Source organism: Mizuhopecten yessoensis, unplaced genomic scaffold, assembly GCF_002113885.1.
Source record: "Mizuhopecten yessoensis strain PY_sf001 unplaced genomic scaffold, ASM211388v2 scaffold10875, whole genome shotgun sequence".
In the NCBI taxonomy this organism is placed as follows: domain Eukaryota; kingdom Metazoa; phylum Mollusca; class Bivalvia; order Pectinida; family Pectinidae; genus Mizuhopecten; species Mizuhopecten yessoensis.
The window spans coordinates 262,435-280,714 of record NW_018408765.1 but is presented as its reverse complement, the minus strand read 5'-3'; the positions used below and the strand labels follow the sequence as shown (position 1 = coordinate 280,714).

The 18,280-nt window shown below is 38.0% G+C and overlaps 1 protein-coding gene across 1 annotated transcript; it reads right to left on the bottom strand.

Annotated features, from left to right (window-relative positions):
* Window positions 1-200: 200 nt before the first annotated feature.
* LOC110463205 (proline-, glutamic acid- and leucine-rich protein 1-like) lies at window positions 201-18,235 on the bottom strand. The gene is made up of 17 exons (XM_021517604.1): window positions 18,077-18,235; window positions 15,229-15,293; window positions 14,414-14,519; window positions 13,281-13,427; window positions 12,891-12,962; window positions 12,390-12,443; window positions 11,903-12,053; window positions 11,400-11,535; window positions 10,968-11,055; window positions 8,802-8,896; window positions 7,324-7,431; window positions 4,907-5,045; window positions 3,928-4,090; window positions 2,921-2,976; window positions 2,283-2,489; window positions 920-1,708; window positions 201-607 (listed from the first exon to the last, which is right to left on the bottom strand). Exons 1-17 carry the CDS (start codon window positions 18,203-18,205, stop codon window positions 500-502), a joined length of 2,613 nt encoding a protein of 870 aa, XP_021373279.1. The 5' UTR covers window positions 18,206-18,235; the 3' UTR covers window positions 201-499.
* Window positions 18,236-18,280: the final 45 nt, after the last annotated feature.

The following is an 18,280-nucleotide window of genomic DNA, read 5'->3' as shown; positions in this document are numbered from 1 at the left end:
TATATCCCAAGCTACAGGGGAAAAAAACCCTACTATGTTCATAGAAACATTACAAGAGAATTTACTTGTTTCTCGGTCATAGAATGTGTGATAATGATTGTAGGTATAATAGTTGTTGGAGCAAACACAAATTTATGGTCTTGAATCTCAACAAAAATTGGTAAGTAAAAGATCATTAAAAAAAATGTTACATTCTTTCCTAATACAATATATTTATTCATATATGCATTGTACATTTATTGTTTCTGTTCTGATGGTCAATTGTACAAGACGTGATTTTCTAGTAGTTATGATGCAACATCTGCATATGTAAATTGTTACAGTTCACTTACAACAAACTTAACATGTTATCAATACCTGTCAAATGGCAATTTTCACCTCTGTTTTATTATAGCATATTCAACTAAAGAGTTGGTGTTTTTAAAAGCGAAAAAGCAAACATTAAGTGTCATGTAAAACTATTACAGTTCAGTTGTCATGGTGATACAGCTGTAACAGGCTATAGATCCTCATCATCACCACTGTCTGTCACTGTATTCACAAAGGATGACAACATTGACACTAGCTCGCTATCCTCCTGCTCCTCCTGCTCCTCCTCTCCCTCCTCCTTGTATATTGAAGATTGAAGTTAAACATCATAACAGACCTAAACTGAAATGTTAGTAGTCATGGCTGCTTCAAAATATAATAATTGACATCTTAAAACTTGTAGTTTTTAGCCTGTAAACATTTACTGGTGCATGAGAACAAAAATCTTAATTAACCCTTTCACCCCTATGGTCTACAGTGGTGATAGGGTTAAATCCTGCACACACAAAAATGCATATCATTATGTTAAAAGGTTGACATTTTCGGGCTTAGGGAATTATCAGTGTTTTCAATGTTGACTAATTGATCTAACGAGATAGTAGATACACACCTGTTTCTCAGAATTTTCTTTGTCCAAGACTTTCTTGACTTCTCTGACCTTGGAATCTTTGGCTTTCACAGACTTCCTTCTCAGCTGTTTCCTATTACTGTAACCCTCATTATCCTCAACAACTCCAGTGTCACAGGAAACTGAATTCTGTTCTGTGACTGCAGTGACATCGTTATCCCCCGTCTCCTTGGTTACGCTAGTGTACTCTGTGACCTCTGTCTCAGAGTAATTCTCAACCACAGATGTACTGGTGTCAACACCAATCTCCATTGCATTGTCTGAATCACTTTTTGAAGACTTGTCCTTCTCTCCAACCATCACTTGTTGAATAGCTTGTACATGGCCTGAAGTTGATGCCTCCATTTCATCACTATGACTACTGATCATTGTAGGCATTGATACAACAGTTTTGGATTTTTTACTAAAAGAAAAACTTTCTTTTTGAACATCTGCAGATATATCAGCACTTCCTGTCCTGGAAAATATACTGCTACTAACAGAGTCTCCCGTAGCTAAATCTTTATGACTTAATATTAAAGATCTTTTACGAGATGACATGTTTTGAGGAACAGTCTGTTGCCACATTGAATGTGATGTATCTGGAGAATTTTGTGTGTTGTGATGACCGTTAACATTCTTATCTGTGTCAGAGGTCTCACTGGTCTGAGCCTCTTTCCTGTCTCCAACCACTAGTGCCTGGGTGACCACCACTGGGGCTTTTAGACAGGGTGCACGAGGATGAATTAGCACCTCCAGAGTCCTCTGGGCCTCCAAACAAAAGTTGCTCACCTAAAACCGAAAACAAAAACCCGACTATTACAAGATGTACAGGTACTTATGATGCAGTGTGGGTCTTCCTTCACAAATCTAGGTTTGATGTTTAGTTTGGTTTTCAGCAACGACTCCATGCTTGCTGTAATTTGCAGTTTTTCATCAAATATAGGATGACCTTGCATAATAGCAATACTAGATTTGAAGATAAACAAAATATGTGTATATCAATTATTAGGTTATAGATCGGAGTTGCTGATTAATCTTGAACGATAGGTTCCCTAAATATGTAGATTTCGATCAAACTTGTCTTGCCAAAATCCAAGATGACTGGAATTCATGCAAATTACTGATACATTAGGAGTGTATTTTAAAATGAAGGGTGTGAATCCCCTGAGAGCAAAAGGGCAAGACTGACTATGGCTAGCAGAGGACAATGTTTAAAAAGCTGCTATTTAATTACTGTTTTGTTACAAACGTCCGTCACTCATATAGTACATCAGTAACTCTATCTATATGGAATTTCCATGCATGTTTAAAACACACACACTTAGTACACAAGTTTAAGGTTTATTATGGTACTTATTCTTACCATACAGGCTTGGTCATTAAGCCCGATCCTGAAGATCCCTAGGGAGCAGTGGAGAGGTGAGGGTGCCAAGGGGTGGGGTACCAGACAGCAGGCCAGCAGTACTCTCAGTAACTGGTATCTACAACATGGATCCCTGTATGGAATCTCTGTGTTCTTCCTCTGTTGGAACATTGCTAGGCATGTCGAAATGGCAAACTCCTGTATACTCTGCAAAACAATACATACTAATACATATGGATAATAAAACAACTCAAAATTGTGAAATATTGTTTTCACCTGTAATATTTTTTGTGACGCTAGAGATCTTACCAGTAATATTTTGTTTGTCTCCTGAGATCTTACCTGTAATATTTTATGTGTCACCTGAGATCTTACCTGTAATATGTTGTTTGTCACATTAGATCTTACATGTAATATTTTTTGTGACGCTAGAGATCTTACCTGTAATATTTTGTGTGTCACCTGAGATCTTACCTGTAATATTTGTGTGTTACCTGAGATCTTACCTGTAATATTTTGTTTGTCACATTAGATCTTACCTGTAATATTTTGTGTGTCACCTGAGATCTTACCTGTAATATTTTGTTTGTCACAGTAGATTTTACCTGTAATATTTCGTGTGTCACCTGAGATCTTACCTGTAATATTTTGTGTGTCACCTGAGATCCAACTGCTGTGAGCCACCAGTACAAGGCTGTAAGTAAACACGGTAGAGTCTGATATAAGTATTTATGTACACAAGTATTATCTGTTTAGTGGAATTTCAGGGGTCCAAATTAATCAGATCTCGACAAAAGAAAAGTATTGGCCCCACAAATTCAGTTCCTTTCTGACAAAGATTAAGAAAGAACTCTCCACTATTGCAGAACTGCAATCTTAGTGTGTATCATCTGTGAAAAAGATATTTGTTGAATAGCAGACATCATCATCTTAATGTTTGCTTTTTGCCATGGTCTCATTTAACATCAACATGACTCTGATCCCATTGGGCACAGCCCTATAAACATATTTTTATATGGTAGTGTTTATAGGACCTCGCGGCAAAAACGTATAATGGAGCATCATGATAAATAACTTTCAGCAACATCAAAATTTTCGACATATAGTCTGTTAATGTATAGGAGAATGGTAAATTTACCATTTTACAGTAATAGACCTATCTAGAGAAACATAATTTAGTCTAGTGGTAGGACGCCAGGCTCGTGACCGAACGGTTGCTTGTTCCTAGTCACGGCACGGCACGGCACGGCACGGCACGGCACGGCACTGTGTTGTATCTTATAGCAAGATACTTTACTCCGCTTGTTCCAATCTACTCAGCTGTTAATGAGTATGTGGTTGGGCAGTGCTAGAATTGTTGAATGCTAGCTGTTAGCGCTGAAATGGCGGCTCAGGCTGTATGCTCCCCAGGGAGTTGAGAAAGGTATTGGCTGGTTGCAAAGGCCTTATAACCATGGATAATAATTTGTGAACCGCTTTGAGACGACCTACGAATTAGGTTGTGATAAAGCGGAATATAAGAACCTCAAATTATCATATTGTTATAATTTAAATCTACCATTTCACAGTAATAGACCTATCTAGAAAAACACAATTAAATCGTAATGACTGGATAAATATGATAGTAGGTATGGGAGACACTGACCCTCCAATGCTGATGTTACAAGCTCTGCCCCTGCCGACCTGTCAATCTTCCTCTGGGAACTGATACCCTGTGATATTTCCTGGTAGCCAGTCTTCTTCTTCTTACGAGGCGGCGGCGGCTGGGAGTCTGACTTACTGGAACCATCTCCTTTACTGCTGGAAAGCTGATAACACAACACTGACATGTTAACAATCAAAATATCATAAAATTCATCATAATCATGACCACCTCTCTGTGTAATTGTTCTACCAGTGATATTGATTCATAAATGGAACTATAAAGAGTATTTTTTTTAAATCTGGTTTAAATCCCCAGAATAATGCCAGAAAAATAGAATAGGTTTTCCATGAAGAAGATATTCAATTAAACATATGAGCTTACATCAAGGAGCAAATATAGTGCTAATGCTTCATAATGTTATTATGTGTTTAAAATTAAGAAAACCTTATCCTTACCACCTTTGAGGCACTTGATGTCAGTCCCGACAAGATGCATGTCATGCTAGGTTTATACATTAGTTATGGGAGCATTTGCCATTATTCTCAATTCATCTTGTTGACTAAACCATTATTGTCAAGAAATTGGAAGTTGACATCTGTGAACTTGACATTTGACCTTGACTTTGTACTAAAGTCAAACAGCAAAACCTTGGACCTGTTCATTTATGCGGAACAACCTGTTTGTCCGCTTTTAAATGTAACATTTTCGGGTATAAATCCTGGCGGACCTGCAAATGTTTATGCAGGCCGTGAAAGGCCTTGTCAAGGCTCACCTGAAAGCGCCAGTAGATTACTCGGTCCGACCTTATTTCATAAACGAACAACTCTGCTCCAGCCGGTCCAAACGTTTGGATCGCGATAAATGAAGGCCTAGGACTCACAAGAGGAATCGTTGTACAAATATTGGGAGATACTAATGATATTAAAACTATTCAGTTGAAATATATCTATGCTCCTATGGAGTTGTGTAGATACATTACCTTGAGTGTGTCAAGTTGCATTCCAGCATCAAGTAGAATCTCCTCACACAAGGCCGAGTCTTCTGTGGATGTCTCCACGAAGGTGTAGGATACTTGGAACCACAGCGAGAGACAGCCATACACACTCCTCCTCAGCTCACTGTCATCGTAAACAATTCAGTGAAACAATTGTAATTATCAACAGGACTTTTCTGCTTATTGCAGTGTTTATAGAGTGTAAACAACATTCACTGTTTATTGTCATGATTTTTGTGGTTGTAGTGAAATCACAAACAAAAATACAGGTAATAGTGTTAACAAAGTAAACATACCAGTGGACTAAATATTAGAAAGTTTGTTCAGCAAAAGTTTCTGAATATAAAATAATAAGAACCTACTTAAAATTGTGAACGTTATACTATGTCAGTGTCAATGTCATTTGGACCACAACGTAAAGTAACGATAAACAGGGCACTTTGAAATAACCACCGAACATTGTTTTTTGGGAAACAACATGACTGCATACTTCCATTGGTTTACCCTAACTAGCCTGAAATTTTGGAGTACTGTTTTTGTAAACTATGCTTGCAGGTTTTATTTAGGAATATCTGAATTAGCTATTGAGAGGAAGACGTTTCAATGTTGATTGTCAATTCCCACTCAAATTTGCAGAAAACTCTACTCAGAGAATTATCCTAGAAACTAATTTCTTGCAAAAATAAAGAGATTAACATTATTTTTCCTGAAGTATAGGGGCAGGCCTGTAGTGTGGTATGTTACCTGTAGAGTAAGTCTAGTTTGTAATTAGGTGTAGTGTGTTACCTGTAGGGCCGAGTCTGTTCATAGTTAGGTGTGATATGTTACCTGTAGGGCCGAACCTGTCCATAGTTAGGTGTAATGTGTTACCTGTAGGGCTGAGTCTGTCTGTAGTTAAGTATGATGCGTTACCTGTAGGGCCGAGCCTGTCCGTAGTTAAGTGTGATGTGTTACCTGTATGGCCGAGCCTGTCTGTAGTTAGGTGTAGTGTTACCTGTATGACCGAGCATGTCTGTAGTTAAGTGTGATGCCTTTTCCCTGTATGACCGAGCCTGTCCGTAGTTAGGTGTAGTGTTACCTGTATGACCGAGCATGTCTGTAGTTAGGTGTGATGAGTTACCTGTACGGCCAAGCCTGTCTGTAGTTAAGTGTTATGTGTTACTTGTACGGCCAAGCCTGTCCGTAGTTGGGTGTAGTGTTACCTATATGGCCGAGCCTGTCTGTAGTTAAGTGTGATGCGTTACCTGTACGGTCGAGCCTGTCTGTAGTTAAGTGTGATGCGTTACCTGTAGGACCGAGCATGTCCGTAGTTAGGTGTGATGCGTTACCTGTATGACCGAGCCTGTCTGTAGTTAGGTGTAGTGTTACCTGTACTGTCGTGCCTGTCCGTAGTTAGGTGTAGTGTTACCTGTCCGGCCGAGCATGTCCGTAGTTAGGTGTGATGCGTTACCTGTATGACCGAGCCTGTCCGTAGTTAGGTGTAGTGTTACCTGTACGGCCGAGCATGTCCGTAGTTAGGTGTGATGCGTTACCTGTACGGCCGAGCCTGTCTGTAGTTAGGTGTAGTGTTACCTGTACTGTCGTGCCTGTCCGTAGTTAGGTGTAGTGTTACCTGTACGGCCGAGCATGTCTGTAGTTAAGTGTGATGTGTTACCTGTACGGCCAAGCCTGTCCGTAGTTAGGTGTGATGCGTTACCTGTATGACCGAGCCTGTCTGTAGTTAAGTGTGATGCGTTACCTGTACGGCCGAGCCTGTCTGTAGTTGATTGTGATGCGTTACCTGTACTGTCGAGCCTGTCCGTAGTTAGGTGTAGTGTTCCCTGTACGGCCGAGCCTGTCTGTAGTTAATTGTGATGCGTTACCTGTACTGTCGAGCCTGTCCGTAGTTAGGTGTAGTGTTACCTGTACGGCCGAGCCTGTCTGTAGTTAATTGTGATGCGTTACCTGTACGGTCGAGCATGTCTGTAGTTAAGTGTGATGCGTTACCTGTACGGCCGAGCCTGTCTGTAGTTAGGTGTGATGCGTTACCTGTACGGCCGAGCATGTCTGTAGTTAAGTGTGATGTGTTACCTGTATGACAGAGCCTGTCAGTAGTTAAGTGTGATGCGTTACCTGTACGGCCGAGCCTGTCTGTAGTTAGGTGTAATGTGTTACCTGTACGGCCGAGCCTGTCTGTAGTTGGGTGTGATGCATTACCTGTACGGCCGAGCCTGTCTGTAGTTAGGTGTTGCGTTACCTGTATGACCGAGCCTGTCTGTAGTTAAGTGTGATGCGTTACCTGTACGGCCGAGCTTGCCTGTAGTTAGGTGTGATGCCTTACCTGTACGGCCGAGCCTGTCCGTAGTTAGGTGTAGTGTTACCTGTATGACCGAGCATGTCAGTAGTTAAGTGTGATGCCTTACCTGTAGGGCCGAGCCTGTCCGTAGTTAGGTGTTGTGTGGCTCCACACCAGTTCCTGTACAAGGAGGGTCAACACCAGTTTGGTATGAGGCAGCAGGTGTTGTTTACAGCTTAAATAAAACATATCCAGTTTATATTCCTTTAACAGACACACTGGTACATCATGTTACAGGCCACATGAAGATATCATTTATAACACTACAGAAAGAATTAATACACAAGGAAAGTCTTTAATGAATTTTCTCCCTATGAAGTTTAGCATCTTAGATACTTCTGTGTATATTCTTTAATCTGTTTCCCAGCATGATGGGCAATTTTAAATTAACATTCTTAACCAAATGTAGGATGATTTCCACATCAGTAAAAGCATATTTTTACTCAACAAAAATAAAAATATTACACGTTTGAGTAAAAGAAATATGTTCATCAATAACCCTATAACTAATTTTCAGTTCCAAATACCTCTAAGCTTAAAAAATGTTTTTGGTTATATAAGGCTAACTAATGCTCCCTTGCCGCTCCTTCAATAGAATTTTCACATGTAAGTACCCCCATGATTAAGAATTATTAACAGACTAACAGAATTTGTTCCTGATTTTTGAAAATAGCCTAATAATACAAATGTTCTGCTATTACTTGGGACTGAACTTGCTTTTACAGAACTTAACCTTAACTTGCCTGATACATGTTTATGTAAAATAACAGTTGTTCTTGTTTAGAAATAAATTGTATTTCTGGTGTCAGGGTTATTACAGCGACGTTATAACTACAATACATGTAACAGCATCATCACTTGTAGCATTAATACCAAGAGCTTCAAATACATTGGTTCTCTTTTTGTCAAAATACATAGCCAGGCAGCAAATGGACAGACTAATAAAATCTGTTACCAGTAACTGAGCGAGATCAGGTTATCTCAGTCGAGGGTTAGATTCTGTAACAAAATCCCAACCGAGGTTGGGATGTTACAGAATCTTAGCCCGAGACTGAGATAACCCGATCTCGCTCAGTTACAGGTAATTGATTTTTTTTCTCGCACCTTTTGTTAGAAAAAAACTTGAATTTTGCTAAAAACTACAAGTATCCAACCTTTGGCCTCAAATGATAATGACCTCTTCACTACTAAAGCTACATTTGAATGCTTCCACGTAAAAATGCAGTCCGTCCTTACATAGATTACAACGTATTTCACAGTGTAGATTATATTTTATCTACAACATTAAATATCTAATATCAAAACTATACATTTAACGACAAAACAGAACATTTATAATGCAAACTGTCAATTTCAAGCAGTTAACGCGCGGATGAATACATCACAGTGTAAAAATTCCGCAAAATGTCACGTAAAGGTACAAGACAGATCGGACGAGATAGAAAAATCTAGCATGGGGTATAACATGGGATATCTCTGTCTGAGGTGCGAGAAAAGCTTATTTCAGTATATCATTCCTTAGTTGTGGTGAGAGTAAGTACTTACCATTTAATGAGGCTGTGGAGGAGAGAGATGGCCAATTTGTGCAAAGATGGTATAAATCCGGCTAACAAAAGTCGCTGTGTAGAAGGTCTAGCAGTCTGAAGATAGAAACCATGTATTATAAACACATAAATACACAACTCTAAAGGTTTTAAGAAGTACTTGCAGTAAAAGTGCATATTTTAGTGCATAACTGAATTTAAACAGATTAGTGCATTGACAAATTTAGTGCACCCACATAATATACAATATATATAAACTTTAGTTAGGACTATCATAATTTAGCACAATAAGTAAAATGTGGAAAGTGCTAAAATAGGAATACCACTAAATCATGTAGGTACATTTAAAGAATTCTCAAAGTGCCATATATATTTCTACTATCCCAACAGCAACACTTGGGCCCTTCATCTTTCCCATTGTATTTATGGACTTTTTGATGGTGTATTCCCAGCATCTCAAGTTGGCCATTTATCAATGGGACTGAGTGAGATGTCATGCTAGCTTGTCCAGCTGTGGTATTTTGGTGGGATACCACCTTGTCTAGCGGTGATATTTTGGTATGATACCACCTTGTCCAGATGTGATATTTTGTTGTTATACCACCTTGTCTAGTGGTGATACTTTGGTGTGATACCACCTTGTCCAGCAGTGATATTTTGGTGTGATACCACCTTGTCAAGCTGTGATATTTTGGTATGATACCACCTTGTAAAGCTGTGATATGTTGGTGTGATACCACCTTGTACAGCTGTGATATTTTGGTGTGATACCACCTCGTCCAGCTGTGATATTTTGGTGTGATACAACCTTGTCCAGCTGTGATATTTTGGTGTGATACCGCCTTGTCCAGCTGTGTTATTTTGGTGTGATACCACCTTGTCCAGCCGTGATATTTTGGTGTGATACCACCTTGTCTAGCGGTGATATTTTGGTGTGATACCACCTTGTCAGGCTGTGATATTTTGGTATGATACCACCTTGTCCAGCATTGATATTTTGGTGTGATACCACCTTGTCTAGCTGTGATATTTTGGTGTGATACCACCTCGTCCAGCTGTGATATTTTGGTGTGATACCGCCTTGTCCAGCTGTGTTATTTTGGTGTGATACCACCTTGTCCAGCAGTGATATTTTGGTGTGATACCACCTTGTCTAGCTGTGATATTTTGGTGTGATACCACCTTGTAAAGCTGTGATATTTTGGTATGATACCACCTTGTCTAGCGGTGATATTTTGGTATGATACCACCTTGTCAAGCTGTGAGATTTTGGTGTGATACCACCTTGTCCAGCTGTGATAATTTGGTGTGATACCACCTTGTCCAGCTGTGATCTTTTGGTGTGATACCACCTTGTCCAGTTGTGATATTTTGGTATGATACCACCTTGTCTAGCGGTGATATTTTGGTGTGATACCACCTTGTCTAGCGGTGATATTTTGGTATGATACCACCTTGTCTAGTGGTGATATTTTGGTGTGATCCCACCTTGTCCAGCTGTGATATTTTGGTGTGAGACCACCTTGTCCAGTTGTGATATTTTGGTGTGATACCACTTTGTCCAGCTGTGATATTTTGGTGTGATACCACCTTGTCAAGCTGTGATATTTTGGTATGATACCACCTTGTCAAGCTGTGATATGTTGGTGTGATACCACCTTGTCCAGTTGTGATATTTTGGTGTGATACCACCTTGTCCAGATGTGATATTTTGTTGTTATACCACCTTGTCTAGTGGTGATATTTTGGTGTGATACCACCTTGTCCAGCTGTGATATTTTGGTGTGGTACCACCTTGAAATTGCCCTTGAGAGGCCCCCTACAGTGTGTGCTTTTGCTTTTTTGACCAATAGATAACTCTGTCAAGACTATGATACTCTCAAAGGTACTGATAAGGAAGCATAAGATGACTTAAATGATATTTCGACCTTGACTGTCAACACGGGATTAACATTTTTACAAGCATCACAGTAAAACTAACTAAAAATGGCTGGATAGGTTTGACTTAAAAAGCAATGCCCATTATTCTAATGAAATGACAAAGCCAGAAACTGATTTTAGTATACATCTGACATTTGCATTACATTCTAACTTAGCAAGTACTGAGACATTTCAGTGATGAATATGGATAATTGAACAATGATCTGGCAAACACCAAGTAACGTACCAATGTTTTACAGTTAACAGAGAGAATGCGACAGATGAGGTTGAGGATGAGTTGGGATGGAACCTTCACTAGGGCCTGGAAACTCTCACTGCAAACAAACACAACGACATATATCAGTCACAAATAGAGCTGGGTCAACAGTAAAACCAAGATTCAAATGTATTGGCAATATTTCCCCTATGATACAACACATATCACAAATATATTTTCTTTTTCCAGGAATCAATTTCATGGTTTCCAATAAAATCAAATCATTACGGTAAGTTTTGTCATTATTTACAGGTTCACTGGTCAAACATGTCAAAGTCATAGGTCATAAGTTTTTTCCTGTAGAGTTAAATCTAATTCTTTTGTGGAAATTTTCTATTCCAGAAATTGCAGCTATTGCTAATGTAAAATAGAACCTAAATAAATAATTTCTGTAACGATTACCTGAGTAGGGCCTGCAAACAACTAGAGTAGGTGTGGCACCTGGAGACGAGGACGTGGTACCTCTGGGGGGAGGATGTGGGCACATCCCCCACGGGCAGGGTCCTGGTACTGCCCTCCCCGTTCATGTTTGGTGTTACTGTAGGGTAGAATGCATCAATAGTTAGTAATAGACCATCAGGTCACAAAGGTCAAAGGTCATAGGTCAAACATGTGACCTTCATCTTTTCACCTCTGACTTCGGAATCCAAACCCTGTCAAATTGGAAAAGGCAAGTGAGCTAACTACTGCAACACCTGACCATCCTTAGACCTTATTTTGTAACTTCTTATGAGATTAGATGATTTACTATACATCCTCTCCTTTTTATAAGACATTCATGATTCTAGTGAAAAGGAGACAATATTTATCAATGAAGTTTTTAAGTAAGAATTGTTCTGGTAATTTCACAAACAACAATACTTATATCCGTTTACTTGGTCAGACTGAAGCTGACCATCACCTACCTGTTTCCAGTCCTTCGTAGAGGAGGTCAAGCACCCCACGCAGACTGCTGACCACTCGATCAAGCTGGACAGTCCAGCCTTCTGTGTGTTTCAGTCCCATGTTCCCTCCTCCCCCGCACCGACTCAGCAGAGCGAAGCATTGCACTATTTCCTGTTGGTTACAGATGGGTTAAATGAAAGTAAAACACTTCAGTGTCTTTGCTGGGTATAATCGGATAGCCATGGTGAATTTCTCTATGGTGACTCAATTCCTCTTTAATGAATGAAGTGTATTATGATAGAAATTATTTGTGGGTGGGCCTGTGAAAATTCATTTTTTGAGCTCTTCTATTAACCGAAACATTAATCACAATTATAGCCCAACGTGCAATTTTAGTGTGACTGGCTTGTCTGGCTGTGAGCATTAAAGCTTGTCAAATATATGTGAAAAGTGAGAAAACATGGTATTTCTATTTAGCTGTGTGCAAAACTGCAGAAAAAGGTTTACCTTTGGTACCATATCACAAGACAGCTCTTTCACCACAAACGAATCAATCTTGCCCTTGAAAGAAAACAGTTTTTGAAGTATGAATCATTTAATTTTCATGAATATATAAAAAAAAAAAAATCATTGTTATTCGAACACACGTGCAAGGATATTGATTTTTATCAATACAATGACATCTGCATATTACGGATAGATTGGAAGAAATATTCACAAGATAAATGAATTCCTGATAATATCTTCAAGCAAATAAATGTGGAGTAAAAGTTGAATAAAATTCCAGTAATCTAACATCGTAGAAACTTCAATATTTTCCTGTTATCAATTAATTTTAAAATCTATTTCAGAGACAAAGGAATTAAAATTTTCTGGTTTTTTTTAAATTTTACTTTTACAAAACAAGGTAACATGGTAAATTAATAGTAGACTATCATTACTTTTTCAATATAACATGGGGAATCAGATAACTTACCTAAATGTAACATAGGGGCCTGGGTAACTTACCTTGAATGTGGCACAGGGGCCTGGGTAGTTCAGTATACATCTGTTGATACAGAGGCATGCCTCATTTCTCCACTGTAATACAAAAAGAGGTATCATCAACACAAAAATCTATGACAGTTAATAAATATATCTTGATTTTCAAATCAGAAAAAAGTAACAAGAAGATATCCAAAAATGATGAAAAATGAAAATAGAATTCAACTCTTTGTAAGCTAAATAAATTACACTGCACTGAAAGTGTTCATTTCATATTTTATTTAGAAAATTAAAATTCAAACAGCCCTGGTTGCCCAAAAATAACACTGATATTGAAATAAGTCTATGCAAAGCACTGTAGTACTGTATCATGATATTTTGTAAATTTTCTTTCAAACATCATCAAATTATTACCTCTGTTGGTGCCAGCAGCAGGGCAGAAATGATCTGTGGTACAAGGGAGGTAACCTCTCGGCTGAGGGAAGTGAAGTCACTGACCACATCCAGAATTTTACCGCACACATAACATGCCAGACGTTGTATGCTTGGTGGATCATGTGACTACAAGGAAACATCGATAAAAAAAAATCAACCAAAAATACATTTAATTGCTAAATAAGGACTGTCTGCATTAATCACGAACAAGTGCATCAATTTTTGGAGAACAGACCTAGTAATTGGTGTTATTTTCTTGCACACCGTGTCAAAGACCTTCAATACCTACTTTAGCCTTTACAAGCCTGACAGATTTAAAACTTTTACATTTAAAATGAATGAAACATTTTTTTCCAGACAAATAAAAAGGCCACTACATGATCAGTAGTCCGAATTATTCCGACGTTTTATCAACTTTTTTTATATCGGTCTGTCGTCGATTAACGTCAGAACTCCGGCCCTCTATAATATGCGGGAAATAAGCGACCTGCACTTCAAACTGATATTTTAGAAAAAAATTGTCACTTTCACACACATGTCACACATGGATCGAAAGGGTCGCTTATTTCCCGCACATTATAGAGGGCCGGAGTTCTGACATTAATCGACGACTGACCGATATAAAAAAAAGTCGATAAAACATCAGAATAATTCGGACTACATGATCAGCTGCTAGCTATTGTAGCATCCTCTGTAGTGGTAGCCTTCTCTTTTTGCAATACCTACAACTGCCTTTACAGGTCGGGCAGATTTAAACCCAAACATTTTTTCTAGACAAAATAAAAAGGTCTATACATGTTCAGTTGCTTGTTAATGAAGCTTCTTCCCCTGTAGCTGTAGCCTACCTGGTACTCTTCTAGCAATCTTTACAGAAGAGTATATAGGACCCTTAGATTATATGGCTTTACTGGTAAAAATCTATAGAAAAACTTAACAGTATACATAATTTAGAAAATATCAAAGCAAAAATTGTGTACTCATTATGCAAATTGAAAGTGTGGTCATCTTGGTGAAAGGCCGGTGGCTTAACCACTGAACCCTGTCTTCACTCAAAGATAATGACTTTCTTTGTGTGCAGTTTTCTGAATCTGCAACTTTGGAACTTAGCTTACCTGGAAAATTTGTATCATGAATCGAATCCACGTGAGTGTATTCTGTGTAAATATCTCTGTGACACATTGTTCCAGTACCTTGTCCAGCAACACCAAACCTTCCACTCTGGAGGTGAAATATGCAGAACTTAAAGTTAAGATTTTCAATTTAAACTTTAGTAATTAATAATAATAGAAAAGATACAGTGTTATCACACAAAAACAAAATTGAAAATTCAACAAGAAAATATTATAGGACTGAGAACAAACTAAAAGAAAAAGGAAAACACCATGAACTGGACATAGTGTAAGCATTTGTCTTTTTAAAACTTGAGTAATGTTGATAAAGTTGTTAGTTGGTCACCAATGACCTTACCATATAGTGAGCAAGGCTTCATCAATACAGAAAATCTCAGTTGGAGACTATATTTTAGTGGTGGCAATACAATTCTTTGTTGTTCAATAACACAATGAAATAACCATGATGATTTCCAGGGCATGACGGGAGCCTACCAGGATTTGTATTTATAGGTATAGAGTACAAAAGCAGCCTTTATTTTAGATTGCAGAATGTACATTAAGAATTTTTTTTTTTATGGTAAGTATACAGTGTGCCCTACCTTTGTTTTTTATGATAAGTATACAGTGTACCTTACCTTTGTTTTGGATGATAAGTATACAGTGTACCCTACCTTTGTCTTTTATGATAAGTATACAGTGTACCCTACCTTTGTCTTTTATGATAAGTATACAGTGTACCCTACCTTTGTCTTTTATGATAAGTATACAGTGTACCCTACCTTTGTTTTGTATGATAAGTATACAGTGTACCTTACCTTTGTTTTGCAGAGTTCAGGCAAGTGTTGATATGGCTAACAATTTCCTGAAGTTTTCCAGGTTTCTGTCAAAAAGAAAGTAAAGGTTATATATTTTGATGTGTGGAAATTAAATTAAGACTGAGTTTTAAACAAGAACAGGCACTGTCACATTTACTAGCCAAAACAATTGTAGGTTAATGTTGTAAGCTTAATTTGGAAACAAAAATCTGTATGTTGTACATATCGTTTGCCTACAATTTGATAAACCACATTACCTGTTTTTCAAAAAATATTGAAATACAGATTCATATGAATGGTTTTCCTTTGAAAGTCTTTCGGGTTCTCCAACTTTCACCTTAAAACAAACCAGACATCTTTTGTTTTCAAATGTAGTTCATACTTAATACATATCTCAGTCAGTGAATGTGCATTTTTTTATAAGAATTCTGACATAACTATACATTACTATAGTAGTCCCAGTGTTAGAGGTTTACATAGCGCGATACTTTTGACAGGCGTCAGTCGGCAAAAACATATCCGAAAGAAAAAAGGCAGACCAGCGGCCTCTAATGTTATATATAGGAGTAATTACTGTAGCAGAGATCATTATTTTTTCCAGTCCCTCCGCTAGGGATCAAACCCAGGACCTCATGGTCTACCAGTCTAGTGCTCTACCGAATGAGCTAAAGAGCAATTCCCTATAGCTGAGTCACTAGGACGACATACAACCCCTTTCAGGAAAAAGCACATCCTGAGTGTTTTTAGGAGATGACAGTGATTAGGAAAGGCTGATCTTTTCTGTCTCTATTTCTTGGAGCCCCATGTTAGGCGCCAGTGTAGCCAAGGATTTCTGTTTTACTAGTTAGAGCGTCAAAAATGTCTCCCTCTCCGAGGCGGTAGAAATTAGCACAGGTGTCCGGGTTTGCACGGTTCCGGGTTGTTTCGCCCCAAATCCCGTTCGCCCTAGGTTGTNATGTACCTTACCTTTGTTTTTATGATAAGTATACAGTGTAACTTACCTTTATTTTCTATGATAAGTATAGTGTACCTTACCTTTGTTTTGTATGATAAGTATACAGTGTACCCTGCCTTTGTTTTTTATAATAAGTATACAGTTTACCCTACCTTTGTTTTTATGATAAGTATACAGTGTAACTTACCTTTGTTTTTATGATAAGTATACAGTGTACCTTACCTTTGTTTTTTATGATAAGTATACAGTGTACCTTACCTTTGTTTTTTTATAATAAGTATACAGTGTACCCTACCTTTGTTTTTATGATAAGTATACAGTGTACTTTACCTTTGTTTTTATGATAAGTATGCAGTGAACCTTACCTTTGTTTTTTATGATAAGTATACAGTGTACCTTACCTTTGTTTTTTATGATAAGTATACAGTGTACCTTACCTTTGTTTTCATGATAAGTATACAGTGTACCTTACCTTTGTTTTTTATGATAAGTATACAGTGTACCTTACCTTCGTTTTTTATGATAAGTATACAGTGAACCTTACCTTTGTTTTTTATGATAAGTATTCAGTGTACCTTACCTTTGTTTTTATGATAAGTATAGTGTACCTTACCTTTGTTTTGTATGATAAGTATATAGTGTACCCTACCTTTGTTTTTATGATAAGTATACAGTGTACCTTATCTTTGTTTTTTATGATAAGTATACAGTGTGCCCTACCTTTGTTTTTATGATAAGTATACAGTGTAACTTACCTCTGTTTTTATGATAAGTATACAGTGTACCTTACCTTTGTTTTTTATGATAAGTATAGTGTACCTTACCTTTGTTTTTTATGATAAGTATACAGTGTACCCTACTTTTGTTTTTATGATATGTATTCAGTGTGCCCTACCTTTGTTTTTATGATAAGTATACAGTGTACCTTACCTTTGTTTTTNATTGTAGGTTAATGTTGTAAGCTTAATTTGGAAACAAAAATCTGTATGTTGTACATATCGTTTGCCTACAATTTGATAAACCACATTACCTGTTTTTCAAAAAATACTGAAATACAGATTCATATGAATGGTTTTCCTTTGAAAGTCTTTCGGGTTCTCCAACTTTCACCTTATGTTTTGCCTGTTTCAACAATGTTTCGTGTTTATACAACTTAATACAAATTTAAAACAAACAAAACATCTTTAGTTTTCAAATGTAGTTCATACTTAATACATATCTCAGTCAGTGAATGTGCATTTTTTGATAAGAATTCTGACATAACTGTACATTACTGTAGTAGTCCAACAGTGTTAGAGGTTTACATCGCGCGATACTTTTGACAGGCGCCAGTCGGCAAAATCATATCGTAGCAGAGATAATTATTTTTTCCAGTCCCTCCGCTGTGGATCAAACCCAGGACCTCATGGTTTACCAGTCTAGTGCTCTACCGAATGAGCTAAAGAGCAATTCCCTATAGCGGAGTCACTAGGACGACATACAACCCCTTTCAGGAAAAAGCACAGGAGATGAGAGTGATTAGGAAAGGCTGATCTTTTCTGTCTCTATTTCTTGGAGCCCCATGTTAGGCGCCAGTGTAGCCCAGGATTTCTGTTTTCCTAGTAAGAGCGTCAAAAATGTCTCCCTCTCCGAGGCGGTAGAAATTAGCACAGGTGTCCGGGTTTGCACCCCACTATATATCACACCCCTATGATTTAATAGGATAAGGGGTACCGATATCTAGTGGCGTGCAATAATGTTTCACATATATTTCAGAATCCGAGCACCTGTGTGTTTTTACCTACTCGTTGAAATTATGTACGTGAGGGGGGGGGTGCATATCAGGAAAACTAATGCTGATTTTACAGTTATACAGACATCAGGTCATGCTACACAAAGTGATCGCGAATTAACCTGTAAAGTGAAGAGTTTGCTGTCTTCAGCAATATCAACAAGCTGCCTTAGAGCCGGTTTGGAACCAGAACTGTCACAAAATGATGGGACGAATGAGTAGAACACGTTTTCGATCATGGAGTCCGCCATTGTTGTAGTTCCGCAGTAAATGAGTTTAAATGTCTTTTCAAACCCCCTTCTTCGAAAGTATACATCCTCATTCAA

What these genes read in the sequence shown, in the direction of transcription:
- LOC110463205 (XM_021517604.1), bottom strand. Translation starts at nt 18,205, where the DNA reads ATGGCGGACTCCATGATCGAAAACGTGTTCTACTCATTCGTCCCATCA. An exon ending in CTACGAAGGACTGGAAACAG is followed by an intron (nt 11,536 to 11,902) that starts GTAGGTGATGGT and finishes TCTACCCTACAG; the next exon opens with TAACACCAAACATGAACGGG. An exon ending in TGTAACATCAGCATTGGAGG is followed by an intron (nt 2,977 to 3,927) that starts GTCAGTGTCTCC and finishes GTTTACTTACAG; the next exon opens with CCTTGTACTGGTGGCTCACA.